The 25299-nt window shown below is 41.4% G+C and overlaps 1 protein-coding gene across 1 annotated transcript in view; it reads right to left on the bottom strand.

Moving 5' to 3' along the window:
• Positions 1-2531: 2531 nt before the first annotated feature.
• Positions 2532-25299, bottom strand: part of NDRG1 (N-myc downstream regulated 1) — a 25441-nt gene continuing 2673 nt past the window's right edge. The window contains exons 2-15 of the mRNA XM_008939655.1: positions 25178-25213; positions 17801-17906; positions 16042-16162; positions 14028-14090; positions 12377-12437; positions 11833-11919; positions 10251-10307; positions 9194-9297; positions 8765-8821; positions 7810-7861; positions 7042-7089; positions 5628-5663; positions 4006-4057; positions 2532-3276 (exon numbers count right to left, since the gene is read on the bottom strand). Coding sequence (XP_008937903.1) covers positions 3011-3276; positions 4006-4057; positions 5628-5663; positions 7042-7089; positions 7810-7861; positions 8765-8821; positions 9194-9297; positions 10251-10307; positions 11833-11919; positions 12377-12437; positions 14028-14090; positions 16042-16162; positions 17801-17906; positions 25178-25213 — 1146 coding nt within the window. The 3' untranslated portion in view covers positions 2532-3010. The remainder of the gene's footprint in view (positions 3277-4005; positions 4058-5627; positions 5664-7041; positions 7090-7809; positions 7862-8764; positions 8822-9193; positions 9298-10250; positions 10308-11832; positions 11920-12376; positions 12438-14027; positions 14091-16041; positions 16163-17800; positions 17907-25177; positions 25214-25299) is intronic.

The following is a 25299-nucleotide window of genomic DNA, read 5'->3' as shown; positions in this document are numbered from 1 at the left end:
GGAAAGAGGACTCAGAAGTCTTTGTAAAAGATAAGACGCCACTCTGCTGTACCGTCCTCCAGCTTTTCAGTACAGGTACACGCTGTTCCTTGCCAGCAGAGCACTTTTTGTTGCAAAGCTGACATTTACAGTGGTCCTAGCAACTCCTTGCTGCTCACAAGTGCTCGCAGATCCTTTTCTGCTGCGAGAAGGCTTGGATGCATTCCTCCCTGTTAAACAAAAATAAAGTGCCTAGGCTTGACAGGCACACCATGGTGTCCTTGTGGAAGGAATGATTAGCCATTCCCAGAAAAGCTCAGCGAAGAACACAACTTTGCCCTTCTTTTGTGAGAAGAGTTGGCGCAGGTTCCTCCCATTTTCACTGGCACAGGCTGTGGTTAACCAACTCAAGCCCTTTGCTGGTATTAATCCAATCACAACTGCTGAATCATCACACTGAGCAAATGCCAAATATCTTCTTTTGCTTCTTCCCATCACAGGACTTTGAGATACAGGAGGAAGGAGAAGCCCAAAATAGCTCCAGCAAAAGCCACAGACCAACCTGCCCCTGAAAACCCCTTTATGTTCAGTAAGTCACTAGGTTAGAGCAGCACAGTTACTGAGGTTTCCCACATAAAAAGCACAGCAAAGCCATTTTTGTGACTGCCTTCTGTTGACTTCTGACCACCCCCCCCCGAACAGCACCAGTGCTCCCAGACCCTCGTAACACACAAAGGAACCCTCCAAACCAACCCACAGAGGGATGTTTGCCCATGACGGGCAGATACCACTCAAGTTAGTAAAAGACAATCTTTCACCAGGAAACCACCAAGACAAACAGAAGTTTACAGTGAAAAAGGACAACTGTTTCTGCTTTAAGGACAAGAATCAAAGTTTTCATTCTTTCCACACCTTTAGATTCCTCTTTCTTGCATTTGGGGAGTCCTTTTAAAACTTATTTGTGAAGGGATAATCTTTCCTCTACTTTTCTTAAGTTAGATTCTTGCAAGAGTTCCAAAAATCCCCCAGCATTTAGAAACTCAAAGTGGCATGTGCAACTCCAGTTAAGAGGCCTAAATACCTCCAGAGATTGGTGAGGAACATCTCACACATCAGTGAATTTACAGATCAGATTTGGAGAGGAGACAAAGGTAACTTCAAACAGCAAACAAATAGTACTCTGTATTGAGGCTCAGTTTTTCTGTGTTTGTTAGAGCAAATTTATCCTTTAGCACTTTGAATAGCCAGTAGCACTTAATATTGAAGCATGCTGTGTTTTTGTAGTATAAATAGGAAAAAGGAAAAAAGGGAAAAAGTGCTCTGAGCACAAGAGTAGGGAATGGCAGAGATATGATTAAAAGAAAAAAGATATCCTTGATACAGAGCAGTGAAAATACACTGGGAGAAAAATTATTGTACTCTGGATAAAACAGCAAGGCACCAGACATTGCAAAGTTACAAATTTATTTGTTTTGAAATAAATACAAATACTTCATTAAGAAACTTTTCTTGATAGACTTTACACAATAGCTTTATTCTTTCTGGAAATTGTCTGTTCTTCCCACAAACTGTTATGGATATTCTACACAAGAGCTGCAGTTAGTCAATATGAAGTAACCTAGACAGAGCTCTTCTGAACAAGCAATCCCAAGCATTAACATTTGCTTTTTAACTGCTCAGCATTTGAGTTTTGTTTCTGTGAGGACTGCAACACAGCAGCTATGCATTGGAGCTTGGGAAATACTGCCCAACTACCTACGGAAGGACAAACTTAAGAACATCCAACTGAAAATCTGACTGGCAGAAAGGTATCGAGCCATGAGCATCAAAGAAAGTAACCTAAGGTATCAGGAGGCTACATAAAGATGCAGAACCAGCAGATCATTAGATTTACAGTCATTAAACACTGTATTTCACAAATACAGTGTTGCCACCCCACTATTCTGTAGAATACACTTCTCAGCACCAGTGAGATCTCATCAGAGTTTCAAATCTACTAATTAGTGGCAGTTGAATGTACAGTATCTAATTACATGCCATCCCACAGTTATTCATCTCTCCTGACAAAGAACATCTGGATCTGGCTTTGCTTACAGAATTCCAAATTTATCACAATTGTGCTGGACACAAAACCTTGAGCTGCAAAGATAAGAAGCTGCCTGAAGGAAAAAAAAAATCAAGCTGTTTCTGCTTTGCTGGCATGTACAGCTACCCTACTTGTTACAAACACATCAACTTCTGCAGTGTGGCAAACCCTTTGGCCCAAGATCCCAAACAGGAACACTACCTTATTTATTAAATTTATATCCTGTCTTCATTTGGCTAAGTGGGTTTTAGGGTCTAGGAAGGGGGAAGAAAAGGAAGACTGGAACTAAATCTCAAAAAAGTGAAATAAAAAAAGCTTAAAGATTTAGTTCGTCTCAAAGTCACATTAAAATTGCCTATTTTAGTAGTATATTATTGTAGGTAGGAAAACAGGCTTGAATACTAATGAATTAGAAGGCCTATAAATGCACGATACGTTAACTTCTCTATCATTTGAAGTCAAGCTATATACAATGAATTCAACTCCAGCTTCAACATGAGGCTGTAACACATTTGTTTCATTTCCTTTTAAAGTCATCCATAATAGTGATTTTTTTTTCTCCCCCTCTTTGAAACTCATCTCAAATTGTGCTAGTTTACTTCAAGTGAACAAGAGATAAAGGGGCAAGTAACAGTTTTGATTTTAAAAGAGGATCTTAAGCAAGCCTAGTTTGACTCTGAAGTGTTGACAACCACATCGGCTTTTGGCAAGTATCCTTTAGAATTTGGCATCCATTGAAGGAGGGCACAATAGCAGCAACTGTCTGAGTTACAGGAATAACGACAGAGCAGATGAGATGCTTCTTTTCTTTGGTCCCTGTCAGACCCTGGCGAACAGAGTTCACCCTACAGAATAGCTCGAGATTAATACCAGTTGTGTTTTTGTGATACGGGGGGCATCGGTTACTTCTGCACACCGTGGCCAGTTTCAACCTCCCACAGCCACCTAACAGGACACTTCCATGGACTTGGGGCTCGATTGTTCAGCGTTGCTGGCCGAGTTGGGCGTCAGCTCGATGCGCGTGTCCGTGTGGGAGCGGTTCCTGGCGCCGTCCCCGGTGTGGGACCGGCTCCTCGTCCCCTCCCCAGTGTGGGACCGGCTCCTCGTGCCCTCCCCGGTGTGGGACCGGCTCCTCTGTCCTTCCAAAGAGGTTACGCTGGAGCCAGAAGCCGTGCGGGACCTCATCAGCCTGGTCATGCTAGCAGAGGGCACTGCAAGAAGAGTCCTTCGTTAACACCTTGCTTCAGAGGCTTGTAAGGGAGCCCTTGCCTTCCTCTCCAGCCTCCACCACCCTGGGGAAGCCTTCAAGGCTTGCATATGTGTTTTTCATGGTAGCTTCACATGCAGAACAACCACCACTGCTCCAAGCACAGAGTTAAGGAGCCCAAACTACTAACGCAAAATTGGCAAGGGCTGAGAGAGTCAAGACAGAGCTTTAAGGTACGTTCCTGTGGCTGCAACAATCCAGAGGAAAACTAAAGAGACTCAGACCTCCCAGTACTTTCAGAAGTTTATCTTTGCTGGCAACCCAGGTCAGCAATGCATCTACACAACAGCAGTTGTCAGAAGCAGAGGTGTGAAGGGCAATGGCTACAAATCAAAAAGTCTCTGAACTAATGAGGTTTTAAATGTTGTGTGCAGTATATGAATCATATCCTGTGATGCAACAAGGGACAATATTACAAATACCCACCTTAAAAATACCAAGATAAAGTAAAGCAAGTATTTGTGGGCACAAGCTGCCCACAAAGCTCTCTACTATTTAGTAACAGAATTTAGTCTGAAAATTATTTGTGCAGATATCAGAGACTTTTTTCCCTCATTGTAAATGTACCTCCAGCAGGGAAAGGATCACACCTTTGGGACCAGAAGACTGAGTGCTTAAGATGCCCAACAAACTTTGGTAGCCAGGTAAACCATTCCATAAAAACAGTACTTACTGTATCCCATTCCCTGAACAAAGTATTTGAAAGCTTCTGCAAGCTTGGCAGGCTGCAAAAGAAAGAGTATTATTGTATGTAACACTCAGCAAGTTAGCTACACCACAATGTTACAGATGCCATAGATACCCTATCTTAACAGGGACACCTTAAAAATTCTCTGGGCTCTACTGGATGTCTGAAAATTTCATCTACAGGAGATAATTCCATTATTCCTTTCTGTAGTCAGCTCCCCTGTCCCAGTCTCTTCTCCCGAATTACTAATGATAGGATGAGAGAAAATGAACTCAAGTTGCACAAGGAAGGTTTTAATTGGATATTAGGAAGAATTTCTTCACTGAGGGGTTAGGCACTGGAATGGGCTGCCCAGGGAGGTGGTAAAGTCATCATCCCTGGAGGTGTTCAAAAAACAAGTAGATGTAGCACTTGAGACTATGGCCTAGCAGTTAGGGAAATGTTGGGATGGAGGTTGGACTTGATCCTAGAGGTCCTTTCCAACCATAGTGATTCTATGATTATTTTACCAAATGGACAGATGCACTTGAGAATTAAATTTCCAGAGATGTGACTACAAGTGTTTTAAGCCTGGCCCAAACTGCTGACACAGCCACTGAGGCAGGTGAACCAAAGTAATACCAGCCTCACAAAATATATACATTTTGTGATACACGCAGAAGTTCACACCAGGTTTGTAACTGAGCAGTTCCTAATTAGCAGAGAACAAATTCAGCTCATCAGAGCTGAGTTATATTTCTAGGGCAAACCAGTTCAGCATGCAAGCACGACTGCCTATGACTGACACCCTTGCAGCGAGGCACTCACTGCTTTCCTCTGCTGCTGACAGTGTCCAAACAAGCCTCACAACCTCAACTATTGCACATGACAACATTGCCTATATTTTTTTATATCTGAATCAGTAGATAGAATGGACTCTGCCTAACAGCAGCAATGAACACACCATGTGGCTTTAAAAACCCCTTCCCTTCCCCACTGTTAACGCTCATTCTGCCTGTACATGGACAGGATTATCTCTGCTGCAGATAATTACAAATTCTGTTTAGATGTTAGATCACATTCAAAAGCTGATTTACAGGTCAGCTCTTTTACTGAAGCAACACTAGAGCATAGTTAAATTTTAACTTTCCCAGCCTGGTTCAATAGCAGCTTTGGAGTTTATGCCTAAATATATTTCCGAAACTCCAGCTCATGCGCAGTGTATGCAAGAACACAGCGTTATTTCCTGCCTCCCACTTCCCTGATCTTTACTATATAAACAGTACAAATAAGAATGTTTTTAAAGTGCTAGTGCTCAAACCTTAATCCATGTTATCTTAGTAGACAGGCATAAAATAATGCCTCTGCATTCCCACCTCAGACCTTTCCTTGGTTAAGACTTAATTAGTGGAAATAATATCCCCTCCCAATCTTAATTTTGCACTTCATTGCTCTTTAAAGAAAAAAGAAAGCTCAGATGACCAACTGACATCATTATTCGTGAAATCATAACCATCCTTTTGGCTGATATTTGGGAACAGCAAGTACCCTGCAGGAAAACACCCATTTGTTGCAGCCTGACACACTGCAGGACAGGATTAGGAGGATTTCCGTCAGCCAAGTCCTACCTGGGAAACTTGAGGGAGCCCACCGCAGTCAGCCATCTGAAATGGGAATGAGAACAGCCAGTTAGCATAATGCCAGAGGAAATCATTTATGCTCAGGATATATTACAATGATCTTTTCATCTATCTGACAGAAAAACATTTCCTTTTGTTGGGTGAGTAACATACATGTAGATGAGTGCCTCAAAGTCAGCAGTTAAATGTTTATAAAACCTATGACTGCACCCCAGGAAGCCTCAAAGTGCCTCGACCCCAAGGGAAAGCATTGGTTGGAGCTACCAATAAATGTTTTTCCTAGGCAGTGATTACCAGTTTCTTAGAAACTAGCCTATTAGTCCTGGTTACAAGTTCAGCTCTGAATTACAATAACATGACTCGGTATTGACCTGAATGACAAACAGCAGAAAGAGCAAACACCTAAACCTTAGAGGTGAGAGGGAAAAAATTACTTGCTGAGACTGCGGATGGCAAGCATCAGCCTGACTTGCCAAGGGAAGCAGGGAAAGCCAAATTAGAAAAGCTATCTTGAGTCCATGCAATATTTTTGGAGCATTTCATTTTTCCTGCTGCTCCACCCCTCAAAGCCAACCCAACAAAAACAGACCTGTTCCAAGGAACACCACAAGCTGAAAACAGTTGAGTCGTAAATTACAGGAAACCCCCAATCCTATCTAGGATTAGTTAGCAGCAAAACAGGCCTGTAGCAGGATCTGGCATCAGCCACATCCCCGGACTGAAAAAAATGCTGGTCACTGATAGAGGATCTGAGATAGTGTCAGATTTTTGCTTAGGGTGAGTCTGCCATGTCCACATGGTAGTTCACGTTAGGAGGAAAAAAACATTTAAAAACCCCTTGCTTATTATAATTTTCACTGACCAGTTCAATAAAGAGATGCAGTAAAAGTTCCCAGCAGAAGCATGACCAAACTTGTCTCATCATTTGCATGCTGTTACACTCATTCCATTTCACTTCAGTCACAAACTGAAGATTTCACCCATGCTCTGAATGCCAAGTATCAGCCACAGCCTCTGCACGATGTTGCAAACCAAGAGAACGTGTTGGTCTGCACTTCCACTCCACTGATGGCTTTTCCAAACCTTTCAAAATACCTCAAGATCAACATTGCCAGCTCTAGTAAAATTCAGCATGGGTGTGTGAAATACTACGTGTTTCAAAATGTGCCTTAAAAGGGAGGAGTTGAGAAATTCCCTGCTGTTAACCTTGACAAGAAGCCCCTACTCCCATTTATCCAACTAAAATACTCTTGTCCTGAGGAAACTGCCTTTCCACATCAGAACTGGATTCTCACCCTGTTATCTGCACTGCAGCACATCACTCTGGTTTTGCTGTTTTAGTTAATCCAGCTGACTTCAAATGAGAGGAATGTTTATTTAAAAGGACAGCTTTTGTTATTACCTTCAGAAGTGTGGTCCTCGTTGGGTCCAGCTTTGAGTTGCATTCAACCTATATTAAAAAACAGAAGCATAAGGCATTACACACAAGATTTTAATTATGAATTGCTGGATATAATCAGATTAAATATCTTGTTTTCTGACTTAACAGACTAAACTGAGCAACTTTGGTGTCTATAAAACCTCTGTGGATACGTATATACATCTTTAAACCCAAGTAGGTCAGCTCACATTTTTGACTATTCTTTTCCATATACAAACAAACCCATTAGTTGGGAACTGAAGATTTTTTTTATCTGTTTCTGGGACTCCAGTGGCAACAAGTGTTGTTTATCTTGTGACTTGGGGTCATCTGGTAACGTCCCAAGTGGTGAGCAGCCATATGGCCACAGGCCAGCAGACTGGGCATGCCCGTAGAGGCACAACATTTGAAGTCATCCAGTCATCTGGGGCGAGTTATAATGGTCAAAAAGAAGCTCTTTGCTTCCACAGTGACCCAGGGCACAGCTCCAACACCACAGAACAAGTTGAAATATCAGCAGCAGATTCCTCTCTAAAGGAAAATATTTGCGGTTCACTGGAACTGCTGTGGCGATTGTTCCTAAGGCAGCAGCTATTAAATAATAGTGCACAGACAGAGGGACAAACTGCAAGGAATTAAAGGCAGCTCTCCCGTGGTCTGGAAGAGGAGAGCCAGCTGAGCTGGACTGACAGCCAGCCAGGTTGCTGCCCAGTAGCATGGCATCAAAGATAGCTCAGTATAGATACACACCACGGCATCCACGGCTGGGGAGCTGTCACCAACAACCAGGAGGACAGGGCATCTGCAAGGAAGCACACAGAAGCAGTATTATCTCTGTGACCTTGCCTGGACTTGCCCCATGCTGCACTTTGTCTTGCTGGAAGGATGAGACAGTTAAGTGTTTGAAAATTATTTGGTCTGTACTTCAGACACCTTTAAACACATCAAATCCACTGTATCACCTGCAGAGTTACTGACATGCTCCCATAAGTTGCCTGAGAATCTGTCCTTATCCCCACCTCACAGCACTCAGTCCTTCACAGTGCTCTTATTCCTTGTTTTATAACAAATTGAATGTGGATATCAGCATAAAAAAAAAATCTCACCCCCACTCCCCAGGTCCCTGAGCTCCAGCTTTTGGACCTGTCATCCAATTTCAAGCAAACTGGCAGAGAGGCAGAGGCTCAAAGTCTCCTGTGTGTAAACACCAGCAGCTGAGCAGAGAAGGACTTGCCAGCTGTTAGGTTGCACAAGTTGCAGCATAAGTGAAAAGTTATTAGCAGAAGATCTGGCAGGTCATCATTCTCATACCTGCTCCATCTTCCTAAAGGTTTGGTGGGTTCAGGCACAGCTTAAGTGCATTCAGAGCTATAATTTCCTTTAACTAGGACATATTTCCAGGTGAAGTTAAGTACATCTACTTTTCAAACAATTACTCTGTAAACCCCAATTTGCAGATACACAGACAGGAACTGCTTAGTTTTCCATTTCAGCTAATATGACTCTGAGGTTTGAAGAGGGGAATCTTCCTAGTGGTGGCCCCTGGCTCTAAGTAACTCCTAATTTCCTACATGAAGTTATGAGAACCTTTTCTAGCACAGAGGCACTCAGCTACAGCTCTGCAATGCATAGGCAGTGACCCTACTGATCACACCCCTCAGCTCACATCATGCATGGGTGAACTGGTAGAGAACAAAACACTTACTGAAGGGTGACAACATTTATTCCAGGAACAGGACGCTCAATCTCTAGGTCTCGCCGACTGAAAAAAAAGTGGAGAATATAAAGGCTCTTGATACACTAGAATTTTACAGATACTTCCATATTCTTCTAGTTTAGAGAAAGCACAAATACACACATGTTAATACAATACACGATGTAGCCTCTGCAACTGATTGAGAACCACTCTTAGACTGAAGGACCAACATTCAGCCCCAGTGCACCATCTTTCTCCCCACAAATGCACAAGGTCCTTCTCCCAGAATCAAACCACCTGAGATTCCTAAAGGCACTGTCAAGCAGAACTTTATACTAGGGGAATACAAGTCACTCCACCACACAAGTAACACTGGCTCCAAGAGCTGGACAACCTCTTAAAACAGCTTCCAGTTAGAAGTCAGGTAAAAGTATTTACCTGTTGTAAGAGTTGACAAAGAGATGCAGGTTGGTTTGATTCATATCATTAATAATATGCTGACGGTAAGTATGGATCAGGTCATGGTTGCTGTGAATCTCCTCCTACAGTGGAGACAGAATCATTCAGAATAGGGGCTATTTCTGAAAGGATCTAAAGACATGGCACAGCAGTCATGTGTCAGATTTGTATCTACACAACAGGAGTGCACCTTTAGGGAAGGGACAACTTCTAGCACCCAGTGCTGTCACCCAGAATTAAAATTAGCCTCCAACTGCAGTACCACATTTTTTGCTTGAAACTTCAGTATGTTGTAATGTTAAGATTTTACAATTGCAAAACACATAGTTGTAGTGCAGATGGTTACAGTCAGACAAGTGTGAGGTTTTAAAGCAAAAAAAAAAAAAGATTCAGGATGAGAAGCTCAGATGTTTCCAGTGTAAAACAGATGTTGAAAGCTTACAAACATATGCAGTGTGGAACTGAATTTCACAATAGTAAATAACTAAGCTTCAAGGACTTCAATCACTAACATTTTCCAACAGTTTGGTTCTAAAGTCTTTATAGATTAGTCCCTTGTTCTGCTGGAATGGAGTTTTCCATTGCATTTACAAGCAGCTCCTAGCAAAGCAAAGCAGCCTCAGAAAGCTGTGTAGCAATTTCCATTAAAGTAGCCTTGCACCAAAGAGCAGCACTGGTACAAATAACAGCATTCACAAGAGTTACAAGTGTATTATGGCATAAGAAAATCTCAAGGATAGCTCTGCTCAGAACATGAGCACATACAATACTTACAATCATGTTTAATTATTGGCTGTCTAAACTAGGAACTGCCCTCACTAGAGCTGTTATGACTGAGATACCCTAGAGTCACTGGGACACAGCCAGTTCTATGACAGAATATCACCTCCAAAACACTAGGAACACAAGTGTGAATCCTATCTCATAGTTTAACTTCATCCTTTGTTGTTTAAGTGAAGGCTTTTCCCTCTCCCTAGCCCCAGGAGGTGAACACAGACAACTGAATACCTCAGAGGAATCTTTTGGATATCCTTACCTTTCCAAAAAGATGTGAAATGACCATGTCTGGTAAAGCATTTGTCCAACCTGAAATCTGAACAGCAACATCATCTAAGTATCTGATATTAAAACAAGCCTTGAACAACTGAAACCTTTCAATTACCCATAAGTAGAGCAATGGATATTTCTCTGCTGTCCTTGTATGTACAATATCCTGGACTGATATTTTTTCCCTGCAATTCAACTAAAAGACCATTAGGGGTTGTTTATCTTGTGAGATTGAATCAGACATGTCTGCTAGAGCAGTTTTATAGGGAACACACTACTAGTGTCACAGCCATTGCTCCCTGCAAGAACAGCAAGCAAGTCAGCCAGATGGTTTCATTCAACCTCACTGCCCAGTCTCCTCCCTAACAACCCACACTGACAATAGGTTGGAGCTGGGACCTGAAGCTCATGTCCCAGTGCACATCTTCCTTTGGAAGGACAGAAGGATACAGAGCACCCACTGCTCTCCTAAGGTCAGCAATACTTCACAAAGGTGGAAGCAGAGGCATCAATATGGAAGAATTTAATTACAGTGAGACACTGGGTGAGATAAAGTGGGTCAACTGGTACATCCCAATGGAGATGAGTTACTAAGTGTACTTCCAGATCAAACTCGCTAAAATAAACTGGTATGCAAAATTATTTCTCAAAAATTAGAAACTAAGCCTTGAAAGAATTATATTACAGCTCTGGGAAGTTTGTTCTAGAATTATAAATGTAATTACATTTAATATAACCCTAGATACTTACAATGGGTTGTCTCAATCTGTGGTTAAAAACTAACACACTATTTTTTTGTGTTTCTCAGAGTGTTTGTAACAACTGCCATTCACTTAGACATGACAACAAATGACACTAAGTGCTTTCAGTTTACCCTGAAAAATGTTTTAATAGGTTAAATCTGAGTGGCATGTAATGTAACTTATTTATATATAGTGGTTGAAGAAAGATTTTTGAAAACAGCTCTCAGCACCTGTTTTCCCACATTGCAATCTTGCAACTACAAAAGACTACAGTTAGCAGGAGCTTCTTTGTATGTGAAAAATTTCATTAAAAGTCTGCTTGTATGGACAATCTGTCCACAGTTACTGTAGCTTATGTCTTTTTCTGAGTCTTTTTGGCATCTAAGACTCAGCTAGATGATTGAAACCTGGAAGATGTTGTTCCAAACATTTTTCTGTGCACTAGTTCACGTTTTGGACTGTGCTGGTAAACAAAGCGATGGACAAAAAAAGAACTGAATGTTACACTATGCTTGACATTCACTTGAAAGAAAGCTCTTTCCAAAACTACCCTGTGTCCAGATTAAACTAGGTTTTCCCCAGCAGTTACTAGATCTTAGTTGTCCATACCCAGTAGCTCCATTATACCACAGCTATCTGTTCCCTCAAAATACTTATTTTTACCACTAGCCCTGCAGGAAGTACATTTGCAAATGGAAGAATTAAACCCCAAAGGAATTAAGACTGGGACATTGTGTCTGCAGCCATGCTTTGACACACAAGCTTGTCCAGCTCCTCACACTTGGCAGGCTGGCAGTCTGATTTATTTTCTAACTTAGAAATGTTTACCTTAGTTGCTGCCCAGTCCATCCAGCCTTCAGCACAAGGGTTTACATTAATGAGAACTAATCCTTCCACCATGTCCGAGTGGTTTAACTGCAAAAAAAAAGGTTTAAGATTCATCCCATATCCTTTGCAAAGTGACAGTCAGCATAAAATTTAAATTAGCAAATTATCTCCTGGGGAGGAAGGTGGTAAGTCTAGTTTTATCTTGCACAAAACAAGTATATATATGGAAAAAAAAAATTATTAAAGCAGTTCAAGTGAGCAGCTGGAGGGCATTAAGATTTCACTTCTTCTCCACCCTCAGTTTAAATAGAGAACTCCCATTAAAAAAACCTTCTGCAAATTAACTGGGTAGAGCCCAGGCCTTAAAATGGAAAATCTAGGTCTTCTGGAGAAGCTATCCCGCAGACTGTGGTATTTCACTGAAATGCTTCACTGCTTACTTAAATGGGTACAGCAGAGCAGGAATTTTCTGCACATGCTACAGGGGTGAGAACACACCAGGGAAGTCAGGTTCAAGGCTGTAGGGAAGCTCCACAAAACTTACAGCAAATCTGGTTAAGATGTAGGCTCCAGCTCCAGTTCCCATTCCTATAATGCTCTTCAGCCTGCACAGCAATAAAACAGAAGAGACAAATGAGCAAGCACTGAAAATAAACCCACACCAGCAGCCTTCCTCTTTCACATGCTAATGGGTGTCTACAGAAGGGTGGGCTACAGCTCAGGCAGACTGTGGACCCTCAGCAGCATCACCGGCCCCAGCAAGGCGCTCAGTGTAGCGGCTGGTTTGGTTTTGGCAGGTTTACAGGACATTGGTCCTCATGCACTGCAGGGCAGCAGCAATTCTCATTTATCTTTAAGTAAATATACTGAGAAACCACAGCACTGTTCTGATCCTGGAAGGATACTGCTAGTCTCTGCCAGAAAAACTTATACAGTCCTGAAATTTGCAGCCTAAATACAAAGCTCCCCACTGCTCAGGCTCCCCAGTGCAGCTCTCCAACTGGGACACTGATTCTCCTCTAACAGTGGGCTGGCAGGAAAACCTCTCATGCTGTCCAGCCACTGGGGTGATAAAGTTTAAATTTCATAACCAAACAGGGCAGAGACAAATCAAATATTTGCGTTAACTGAAATTGGTTTTAAAGCATCAGCTTCAAGGTCTTAGAAAATACATGGAAGGAGAGACTAGACAAAACCACTCAGAAAAACAGGTTATACAAGGCCTTCGGGAAAACATCTGAGGATAGTTTTCATTCTTATTAACAATACCAAATCAAGGTTTTTGTAAGTACACTCCAGTTTAATTGATTTTCAAGGCACTGACATAATGATAGCATGTTTTTCAGTGCAAAAGCAGAACTGACAAACCTGTGCCTGACATTAAGCACATCTCTTTAGAAGTTATCGAGGTAAACCAGTCCAAGGTGTTGTAATAGCTGGTTACAACTGAACAATGTCTAAAATGGGGTCCTGGTCTGAGACTAAAACCCTTGCCAGCAGTCCAGCCTGTCTGTTCTCCAAGGGTGCCTAGCCCTCAATGTCAGGATTTCTCTGTTTGGTCTGAAAAATCCTTGGAGGTGCCTACTTGCACTCTTCATGGTGCATCAGGAGCACCAACTCCACAGAGAAGGTGCCACCAGGTCCTTGGACATTGGCAACCTGGCACCTGCATGTTGTAGAAGTTAAGGAGGGTGGACTGACCACCTAAGTCAAGCCATGGAAACAAAACTAAGTGTCTTCAGATGTGGCTACATGTTTTGTTTGTTTGTTTGTTTTGGTTTTGGAGTTTTGGGGGTTTTTTTTTTGTTTGTTTGTTTGTTTTTTTCTTGGTTTTTTTCCTCCTCTCCTGCTAACCACACAGGAAAACGTGGGTTGTTCTAGTGGGAAGACCAGATTGGCTGTGCCCTGCCCTTCTGAGGATGACACATAGAAAATACTGGAGGAAGCCCCTAAATTAGGCACATGAGATTTCACTCGAAGTTGCTTCCTGTTTAAAAATAAACAGACATTTCAAAAAAAGGCCAAAAAATAAGCTCCTTCAGAAACAAAGGCAAAAGTGATCCATCTATAACAGAGGAATTAAAAAACCACAGCCATAATTCTAGCAGACAAAACACTAGGCAGCAATACCTGCTCTTACTGTGTGCCACGTAGAGAGAAGAATGAGGATAGTAAGTAAAAAATTCTGCACTCACCCAAACTGTTTAAGGATTCCAGGGAGCATTTCAGCCAGCTGATCCATGGAGGGATACACATACCTACAACAAACGTGTGTTTGTGAGTTACTACAGAACTTGCAGTAGAGCAGGCTGGAATATTTAGAGACACAGTGGTCACTGTAGATTTAATACCCAGTGTATTCATTACGAGATCATTGACAGTATGAGCTGAATTTAAATCAAGAGCAAGCACAAGTAAGTAATTTAGCAGAAATATGAGCATAATCTATACAGTACTTAATGTGACTTCGAGGATAGATGTCTGGTCTGAGAGCAAAACGGACCATAACAAATCTCTTCCAAGAAAAGTTAACACTTCAAACTGTTTCATAAGTTTAACTTCAGAGCTGAGTTTCCAACCCCATTTACCACATTTTTACTTCTGGGCCCCCACAAAAATGTTTCCCCATGTTGCAGGACCACAGACTACAGCAATGAGATCTAGATCTTTGGCAAATAATTTGCATGCATGTTTTCAGGGGTACTCAAATCTCCACAGCTATAAAATGAGGATAAATTTCTATTAATATTGATGGGGAAAATGAAGCCATAGGAAGGGCCATGAAGCTGCTGACGAAGTTTAGTAAAAACATCTGTCAGTTAATGCTCCTGGTCTTCTGCAGAGCTGAAAGAATTTTGAAGGAAGGAAATTTTGAACAAAATCTCAACTGTGTAGCACATGGAAAACAAACGGCCCTAAGTAGCTGGAGAACATCTGCCTAGAATGTATCCAAATCTGTTTCCCATCAGGACTACACCTAACGATTCTCTAGTTTAGTCTCCAAAATGAAACCAAATAAACCCCAAACAAAACAGTACAGAACAGCTTTATTTTCTTAAATTTTCTTGTTGGTAAACTCAACCTTGTCATGACAAAATCTAGTGTCACCACAACATCTATGACTGTTAACTTGAGTATGCTGGTCTCCCAGCTGGAGGGCTGGAAGAGAATACAGCTTCTTGTGCTGTCATTATGACATTAAACAGGGGTCTTTACTAGCCTAAGCCATGATAGCTGCCCTATGAAGCTGAATAATTCAGGAGTGTTCATGTTTCCTCAGTACATGAGAAGACACTTAAAAGCTCATGATTCAAACCAGTGCAAAGTGGGGGGGACTGCACTAGCTTTGTAGGCTGCTCTGGGAGACAACTGGGCCATTGCAGTTAACACTAGCTGAGAATCTGGCCCATCGTGACCTCCTCAGCATCAGACCAGCTTAAAAATTAAGAAGGAAAACAGACTGGCTCATGCCATATGAGTACCTATAAGCTCCTTAATGCCTAGTCCTTACAGAACAACTGTTCCTTGCCTTGTACCCTCCCCTTGGCACTCTGGCTGCCCCCTTCCTCAACCAAGCTGATCCTTACCCAAGGGGGCATCTTAAGGCAAACCTGTCTCATTTGAACTAAATGAAGCAGGCATTTTGACAAAGACAGTGCTCAAGGCACATGAGGTTTCCAAGAGTTAGAGCATCTATGATATACAGGTAGGAGTAGGCAGCTATCTATGTGGGGGTACATCACTTTGCTACTGTCCAACAACTTGGATTTTCCAGGTAGATTATCATTTAACATCCACCATGCTGCTATTTCATAAAACCCACAGGTTTAGGAAGGACATTATATAGTGATTAATGTCTATCTTGTTTATAGTAACAATTTTGTTCTGTATTTGCATTCAGGATGCCATTACAAAACAAGGTCACTCAATATTTAAATTGACAGATGTTAATATCTGTCAAGGAACTGCTTTACAAGCAGCCTAGTTATCAGAAATAAAACAACAAAATTACAGCCCCAAAATCTACTGTGAACTGGCACAAAAAACCGAGCTCCCAGAGCTCTAGCACCTTAGAGCAAGAACGTCAGGATTTAAGTTCAAAAGCCAACTACTGTGTTTGCTTCAAGTACCTGAATTAAACTGCAGAGCAAGACTTACTCCAGAAAGAGGGTACCCCTGAAAGCATGAGCTGTTTCCCTGCCAACTCACCCAGCATGGAAGGATGGGGCTCCATCCTGCTGACCAGGTGCATCCACGTGGCAGACTGCAAAGTGCTGGGTGATTTCCTGCATATCCTCAAAGTTGAAGAGAGGATTGAAGCAAGTTTTATCTTGAAAAGGAGAAGAAAACACAGAATAATTATGCTGAGGGGAAACAGTAAGTTTGCAGCTATAATAAAATCATTTATTAATCTCTCTTGCAGGTTAAAAGTTTGTTCAATCAGGTGAGCTATGCTATAGGCTGGGAAAAGTGGCAGTCCTTTATTTCTAGAAGGAAAGACCTCTGAAGTCCTGCCACAAAGCAACCTGTGCCAACTTGCTTTAGTTCCTTGAAACAGAAGCCCTGAACAGCTCCTTCCTGATGGCCATCTAAGGTTTATCCACCTTATTTTGGAACCTGCCAGCAGTATTTCCTTGGTATGCCAAAGTCTCACAAAATCATTCTTTATGCCAAGTTAAAATACTAATATAATACAGTCTGAAGCATTAAACCCAGGTTTTAGCTTAGGTAAACTTGTCCGTTTAGTTGTCCAGCCGTTTATCTTTGGACTGTGTCAAAACACATGGAGGAAGAAAGTATCCAAGGCTGAGATCGTGACTTGTGCTTTTGCCCAAATATTACAAGATAAACATTACATGAGTGGCTGCTGCAGACAGCTCAAAATAAGTGTCTTTCTGGCATGCTCAATGCTTTAGGCTCCCATCTTCGAAGTGGTTTGATTTCTGATTTTTAAGCAGTACTAATGGGAAGAGTGGGTTAGTGTATTTTCCTCCTGGAGTGGAAAGCATGAATCCTGTAGCACCATTTTTGAGATGCCTAGAGAACAGTTCAATATTCTGTGGGTGTTTCTGAACATCCTCACACAAAGCATGACATCACAAAGCAGGATTGTTGCAGAGCACAAAACATTTTTAGCTAAAATCAACTTTAGGAGAACATTCAAGTTTGGGAAGAGGTTCCTGCCCTTTCAAAGCTATAGAAATCTTATTCACCAAAAAGACAGACTTTGTAAACCCACAAAGAAAGAAGTCTTATTCAGAGATGAGATTCACATTAAGTTCTCCCCTGATCCACTGAAAATCCAAAATAAAGTAAGGCAGTTCCACAAAAAATATTTTTCTCTCATGAGTAATATCTGCCCCTCAGCCACAGCCAGACTTTAAAGATCTGCAGGTGTTATTAAATGTAAATACTGATGACTGATTCAGAAACAGCAAGTGTGAAACAAACAGTACTGGCAAAAAGAACAAATCAGAGCAGATCTGGAAATTATGTTGTTATATTCTTGGATATGACAGATAAGAGGCACTTATCAATGTTATTTTCTTAACACTTGTCTAAGGACAAATTGCCAGCACTCCTTTCATCATCGTGAGTTGACATGTAATTCATAGAAACCCACAGTGGCATAACACTTGGAGAGGAACCTGTTTCCAATCCTGCTGGCAAGATACCCTCAGCCATCCCCTCCAGATGGTTTTACAGCATTTATACACAGTTGCTATGAGCTACCAGAGGTCTTTTGCTCCTTTATATGAAGCATTCCAATTCTTTCCTTTCTGAGGATAAAAAAAAAAGAATCTGAGATTTAAACTTGCTGTAAGGGAAGAATTAAGTACCACCTAACAACTTGCAGTGGCCATAAACAACCAATAACCTGAGTGAGGCTTCCTCCTCATGGCCACTTCCACACCTTTGGTGAAGGAATGAGACCATTCCTGTGCTACTGAACGAGGAGCCTACTCACGATTCAGCCCGATGTCATGGTAGGTGAGGATGGCTGGCCGGTTCCCTCGGGGAGTGCCGCACATGGTGACGTGCACCGAGCCATGCACAGTCTCCACATCTTGCTCCTGGAAAAGAACAGGAGGAGTCTGCCAGGGGCTCCATGGAACACCTGCTACAGCTGAGCCCTGTGTGAGGATGGACACAGGTCCTGCCCCCTCCCAGGCTCTGCTGGCAGCCCTGATGTCTGAGTTCCTGGGCAAACACCTCCCTGGTGTTCTCACCCACCGTGCTGGCTCCCTGCTAACATTTTACATTTGGCTGTCACCTCCTTCAGTCCACAGGCACCCAGAGGAGCACTTACGCTGCTAGCTCCAACCAGGTGCTGAGGGAACAGTTAAAAAGTTTTCAACCTCCTTCAAAGGCAGGGTAAGGAAAAAAAGAAAGCAGTTTGGTACAACAACATCTGAACAACAACAGTTTACAACTATGACTGTCGACATCCAAAAGTACCCAGAAGTATTTTATCTTTTCTAGGGAAAGGACTTTAACTCAAGTAACTACTATTCCTCAAAGAAGGTAGTGTATTTGCCATAAATATTTATCACACTATGGGGTCTTGTGATTTAGCAGCCTTCCCCATTAAGCATGACAGCCACATGTGTTAGATTCATGGGTCACTATGCACAGACCTGAGCACAAACCCAACTGCCTAAAGTTTTCTCTAGAGCAGCATATCCACAAATTGTTGTGGTGGTTGTCAGAGAGAAAATGCTAATAAGCACCCTGCTACTATTTGACACAACACGAGTTGCTGCTATTTAATTATCTTGAAGCTAAGGACACCTTTATTATCAAATCAAAGTCCCTCTGAGTACCACCTTTTAGTTATTGAATTTCTAGGTAAGTTAGATGTGACTGGGGCTGTACTAACACTCACAACACAGAACAGTTTTGTTTCTTTTGCACTTGAACCTCAGATGGCTATAAAAAAAAAATTTTGCCAATATGTATAAAGGGCATCACAACAGTTATTTATGACACTTATTTACATTACCATTACTCTGACAGTGAAGGCAGTATATAGCTAGTAGCCAGTCTCAGCAGTTCACCAGAATACTGAACTTATTGCCTTGTACTGAATGACACAGATACCTCTCCTGTACACTATACAAGGTTTGCTTGACTTGCTCTGTCAAGTACTGCGTAGAGGCAAAGCCCAAGTTAAATTCAAACCTATCCAAAATTACGCTGCAGAAATCAGGAGCATATAGCTTCTGTGAAAATCTTTACGGAGCAAAACCCAAAAACCCATCAGAGATCCGAGTAATTTCATCTAAGTCTCAGCTCCTTAATTTGACACATGAAATACACCACGCATTTTGCTGAAAATAAGGACACAAGGCAACAGTATCCTACATTTCACCTGTTTTCCTTACAACTACACATTCACATCTGTTTTAAGTTACAATTACAGCAATGATTCAAGATTTTCTCCCCTGCCCCAAGGCGAGCTGAGCATCGCTGCTGCCTGAACTCCACTGAAACACTAATCTTCAGCTTCTGTGTCTCCTTCGAGACTCATTCCTCTGCATACTCACTGCATTACTTAGCAGGTAAGCTGTATCCTCCATATCCAGTACCATCCTTAGGCAATGCAGGGTGGTAAATCCAGCAAGACAGACAGAGGACAGTGGTTGGTTTCTACGTTGTTCAAGGAGGAAACTGGGTTATATAGACAAGCTGCTGTCCTGCATAGGCTTAGGACTCCCAGAATGCCCAGCCAGAGAAACCAAAACAGACTTAACTCATGAGGATGTCATTCTTAAATAGGATTTGAGCCAGGTTTGACCAGAAGTACTTACTCAGGAGAGCTCAGACATCAAAGATCAACTAAGTCTCTGCCACACAATGTACAAAGTGCCAAATTTCAAACCTGGGTATTAGTTCAGCCTTTCCTGTTGTTGTTTCCTTCACATATTCATAAATTCAGCTTCATTTCAGTTTTTTTAGCTCAAATGCTAGAACCCCTCAAACTTATTCTAAATTAAATCAGAAGCAAGTTCTTCCTGAGAAGCCAGCATTAAAGTTTCCAGTAAGAACACAAAAGACTAAAAATTTAGTGTAAATCGGAATGATTCTGCTCAGCAACAAAACAGAGGACTTTAAATGTTTGAAATCTATTTTCCCAAGTAGATAAGCAACATTTTGTCTAAAGTATTCCTATAACAGTCATATTAATGACCCTGAAAGTTTCATTTTTGAGAGAGAATAGGGAATTGTAGCTATATTCATTCTATAATACTCCAGAAGAGATTTGCTACTGGTTCTACATATATTAATAATAATAGCAATTAATAACAGCATTTAATATTTTCCACATTCTACTTTCCTTCTGTACTCAGACAACTTCCAATACGAAGAATAAAAATCTATAGTTTAACAACTTTAACAACAGTAATGAAAATAAACAACACTGTGTAACATATCTCCTGCTGAGTGTGGAATATAGAAATTATTCTCTTCTCAGTTAGAGGCTAATAGGCATTTCATAGCATCAGATTTTTATTGCTAGAGCCTTCCAGTAACAGTACTGAAAACCTAGAACACATCTTCTTAGGAGGGACTGTCTTTCAAGATGTGGGATCTTCCTCCTCTGTGCAAGAAAGAAAAAAAGCCTGTGTTCATGGTAAAGTCAAACCCTTGAACCTGCACACCCCAATGACCTCCACAGCTAATTCTTGAACTGGAGCCTGAGCCTAGTTCAAACTCAGTGTCACTAAAAATAGTCCAGAGACAACCAGCGATCATACTCCTAATTACTGCCATAAATCACAGTCAGTTTAACAATTGGTTTAATTCCTCATTATCTTCACAGTAAGACTCCCCTAATTCAAGAAGGTTGTGCTATCTGCCACTAGTACAAATTCTTAACAATGCATACCCAAAAGGTTCTCCCAATCAATTCAAACCAGTTTCCTTGGTGACATCAAACCGACAACTTCACATCCCTATTGATCCTATTAAAGATCAAGAGATTTGTCTATGTGATGTAGGGATAGATGTTTTCAAAATGCAGAGCACTGAAAACAGATGGCAGCACATCCCAATCAACATCAACGTTATAGTAAGAGGCTCTTCACCAACTGATTTGTATTAAAACACTATCTTGGAAAAAAATCCAAGGTACACTAATCCGATAGAAGGATAAAGACAAACACACCATCTGTTCACATCTCTCACTTGAACAGAGGTGCAGTCCTAGCTTTCTGCCCTAAAAACACACCAAAATACTTTTGATACATGCAATTTAAGAGAAGCTGTCTTAGTTTTAAGGAGATCCATTCTAAAGTAGATTTTTTTAGGTCAAGTGACATTTTTTGACATTTTCTCATGAGGTTAGAAGGGGGAAGCAATTTGTAAGTCAGTAACACAGGAGAGCTCATTTATTCCTTCCCCTCTCTGCCCTGGCTGAGGAAGGCACGGACTGAGGATCATGCTTATGAATAAACTCTTTTCTGTAGTATGGGATATACAAACAAAATGCTTTAGAAATCTGAAAAGGAAAACCACACACACTTTGCAGATTTCACTAAAGTCATATTTTATATTACATGTAAAATAATGCATTCCCTCCAAATTATTTTATAGCTTTCAAATATACTTAATCCTCAATTACCATCTCATGCTTTTATTTTAATTTACAATATTATGCCTGTTAAATACGTCTCCTCCTCTTGCCTCAGAACTGAAGGAAAAGCTCCAGAGCTTTTAAAGAGGATTTAAATTGCTTTCAAATTGGTATGAGATGGTGTATTTTCGCTTCATATTAGTATATTAAATTTCTTAAGTAATAAGTGCATATGCTATTTTTCACTTTTTTTTCAGCATCTTGACGATCAAAAGTATTTGAGCTTTTAATGTGGTAATGCAATGCTGGGCTTCAAATCCCATTTGGCCTGAAGTTATTTATCATTTTTTCTCCTATCTTTTTCTGCTCTAAAGTAGTTATTTAGGTTCATCTTATGTTTTTCTAAAACCCTAGTACTTGCCTTTTCAGGTATTTTTCTTTATATTTTGTTTGTTAAAATTTCTAGTTTAATATTTAGCAATGTTAAGAAAAAAGTTCCCCGATTCAGGTTGGGAGTTGGGTACATTAATAAGTATGATGGCTTTAGATGTAAATGTGACTCTGCTAAGGTGGAAAGCAGTACCATAAACTTCAGTGCAGGAGCTGAAGCAGATTATTACGCTAGTTCTGCTCAGGGATCCCTCCTAGTCCGATTAGCAGAGGGTCACACTGTTCTGCAGGAGTACAAACCCACAACCACCCCCACCCTGCTCCTTCAGAGACCTAGGAGGAGGAGGAAATCCACACCACACTCTGCAATGTCCTGAACTCCATCCCCTGATGGCAGTGGGTGACCCACCCCACTGCACCAGGAGGAGCAGCTGATTCACCTCGTGTTGCAAGGCAGCTCTGTCCTTCTGCCCTCACAGGCAGGAGGGAGGACAGCAGAAATAGCTCTTGATCCCAGTGGTGGATACAGATGGCCATCAACTATGAATTGCAATGGACAAACTCATATCTTCCACCTACAGCTGCTCCACAGCTCAAAGCTTTGCTTAGTTATGAAGCAGGCAGGCTCCTGATGGACTGCTTACTTCTGAGGCACCAAGCTGGAAGAACTCTATACAGCGATGAGGAGCCAGTTCTCTGCTGGCTCCAACATCACCAAGCCAGGGAATAGGCAAATAGATCAAACGAGAAATACAAATAAAATGTTTGGCAATAAGCAAACAAAGCAGCACAGGGCACACTGCCCTGCACCAGTTTGTAATGAACTGAGGTAAAACAGGCTTGTTCAGGAACATTCCCCTTCTTGGGAGGCAGAGGACTCCCACTTGAATTTCCAGGTGGGTGCCACAGACAGACATTACAGTGACTACAGGTAGCTCAGATGTTGGTTCCTCCACCTCTTGTCTTGCCCATCCCCTGGTAAGTTCATGAAAGCTTTCCTCCAGAGAATAACCACATACAAGTCTTAAAGTGTGAGCTTTCAAAAGGGTGACACTACATTTTATCAGGGCTTACTTCAAAAATCAGAAAGTATGTTTAAGTCAAGTCTGTCTAAAACAGTGTGAAGATTAGTCTACTTCTTTCCAAAGCTGAATAAATAGAGAAAATTTATTTCAGGAACTAAACCACCACATAGGCAGTCACTACTTATCACTAGTGGCAGAAACAAAGTTATTAACTGAACACTACCTTGTGCCCAAAAGCAGGGAGTAAGTCACAAGGGCTATGGTGGACACCCACATCAGGCCACACAGGCACCAAATAAGAAGCTCCACTCTGCCAAGAGCAGACCACGTCCTTCCCTGGCCAGGTGTACCCTCCTCCCAAGCGTGGCTCATGGGCAGGTTGCTCACTGAGGACACACCTACCTCAGTGTCCATAGCGAGTCACCTGGGGCCTCCAAGGCCACACGTCAACCTCTCCAATAAACTAAGCAACTGAGTCTCTCCCAACACCTTCAGACCACCTCTTCCATAAATCAACTACAGAAGAATTTAAAGACACATAGGTAGGGTACTTGTGGTTTTAAGGACCAAAGCTAAGCCTCCTTTGCAGCAGTTCTTAGCAGAACTGATTGAGATTCTTCTTCCTCATCTCCCCCCCCAAACTAAAACAACCAAAGATTAAAAGTCTAACAAAGAAAGATCATTTGAAAAGTAAGAGCTGGCAGAACAGGGCTAAATGACAAGAACCACTGCTCTGGATTAGTGACAGTTAATCCAAAACATGAGAAAAAAATCAACAAAAAAACCCAACAAAAAACCAAAAAGGCTTAGAGAATTTGATCTTGCAAGCAAAAACACCACTATATATACACATGGTTTACAAACCAAGCAAATTTATTCCAAGAATAGAAATGAAATATGGGTCACTTCTGGATTCTTAATCAAAATACTACAGTATTTTCCTGTTAGCAGACTTAATCTGGGATTCAGATTTATTTAGACCAAGTGATCAATCTGGAGCCAAACAGAAAGCTTCTCCCATGCTGTGCACAGTCCTGCAGGAAGTCACATGGTGACAACTTCTAACTTACACTTATCAACTCTTTAGGCAGTGGATTTCATTGTTAGAAAGGATGAGGGGGGAAGATGCAAGATTATTGTAATATGCAGTTTTGCTGTAGAAAGAGGACCCACTGAAAGATGGTAAAGATGCCTTAGCAAACTGTCTCACTTGGTTTCCAGGGAAAAGACTGGTGAGTTTGTGATGGCTTTTGAACCAAGTGCACAACATTGAATAGAAATACAGGTGCAAATAATTGGTATTTCAAGTTATTCAGGTTATTAACAAAACAAATGCAAACATTTGACAAAGCATAGAAGGGTTATTTCCTTCAAGGACCTCTGCCTCAACATTCAAAACACTGGAACAATTTCATAGCTTTCTTTAATCTTGCACAATCTACCTCCCTTCCTACACCCTTTGATAAAAATAAGACACCTGAAGAACCTCTTTTCCCCAAACATACCACTTGTTGTCCTCAAAGATGAGAATTCACTACTCACTCTTTGTCAGGGCAGGTACAAGCTCCCTGGTTTTCCTTCCAGTTCAACCCAGTTGAAGCCAGAACAAAAGAGTTAATAAAGCACACCATGGGGTCACATATTTCCTTAGTCTCACTTCAAGGACCAGCAAAGACTTCTCAACCAGAACCCCAAATGGTGATAAAATAATATACAAGGGCAGCTAAGAGAATTACAGATTTACTTCTCAAAGGCAATGATGTACAGGGAATGTGGAAAGCCACCATTTGACCTAGTGGTCTACTTTATGAACTCTTATGTTCTAGATGTAAATAAACATACAGAAACTACCATCACTCCTCTTACTGGCACAACTGATTGCTTAGCACCTTCCACTACTCCAAAGGCTTCAGGAATCTTTTCAAATCTTTCAACATCAGAATGGGATACACCAAGATGGACATTTCCTCCAAGGAAATGTATGCACACTGCTACTGAAAGCTAGTTAATTGGGAAAAGTATGTGTCCATGTGAATATTCCAATGGGGAATATTCTGCATTCACCACCACTGCTGAAGAACCTCATTCTCTTAGCAAGAACAGAACTGCTTGTAACCCAGCCATCTCTTTCGGATGAAGCTCTCAGCTCCAGCCTGAAAAGACCTCCTGCAGTCCTCTTCACATCAGTACATCAGAGCCTCATTCAGATCCCTCTCACAGTAACAACATTTCTGGCAAGCAGTCAGAAATTTCCCATCACATTTTGCTTCACAGTAACATTCAGTCAATTCAGTTTCCCTGTTTTAAATAAAAAAAAAAAAAAAACCAAACAAACAAAAAACACTTTACTTGCCTGAACATCGAAGTCTGGGAGGAGGCGAGTGATAGCCTGTGAAGAGATTTTAAAGCATTAATGGAGGGAACATTTGCAGCCACAGAAATCTGCACTGGGAAACCTGTGCTCTGACACCCTGG

This window comes from Merops nubicus, unplaced genomic scaffold, assembly GCF_000691845.1.
Source record: "Merops nubicus isolate BGI_N331 unplaced genomic scaffold, ASM69184v1 scaffold14554, whole genome shotgun sequence".
In the NCBI taxonomy this organism is placed as follows: Eukaryota; Metazoa; Chordata; class Aves; order Coraciiformes; family Meropidae; genus Merops; species Merops nubicus.
The sequence above is the reverse complement of the archived record's forward strand: the minus strand, read 5'-3'. Positions and strand labels throughout refer to the sequence as shown.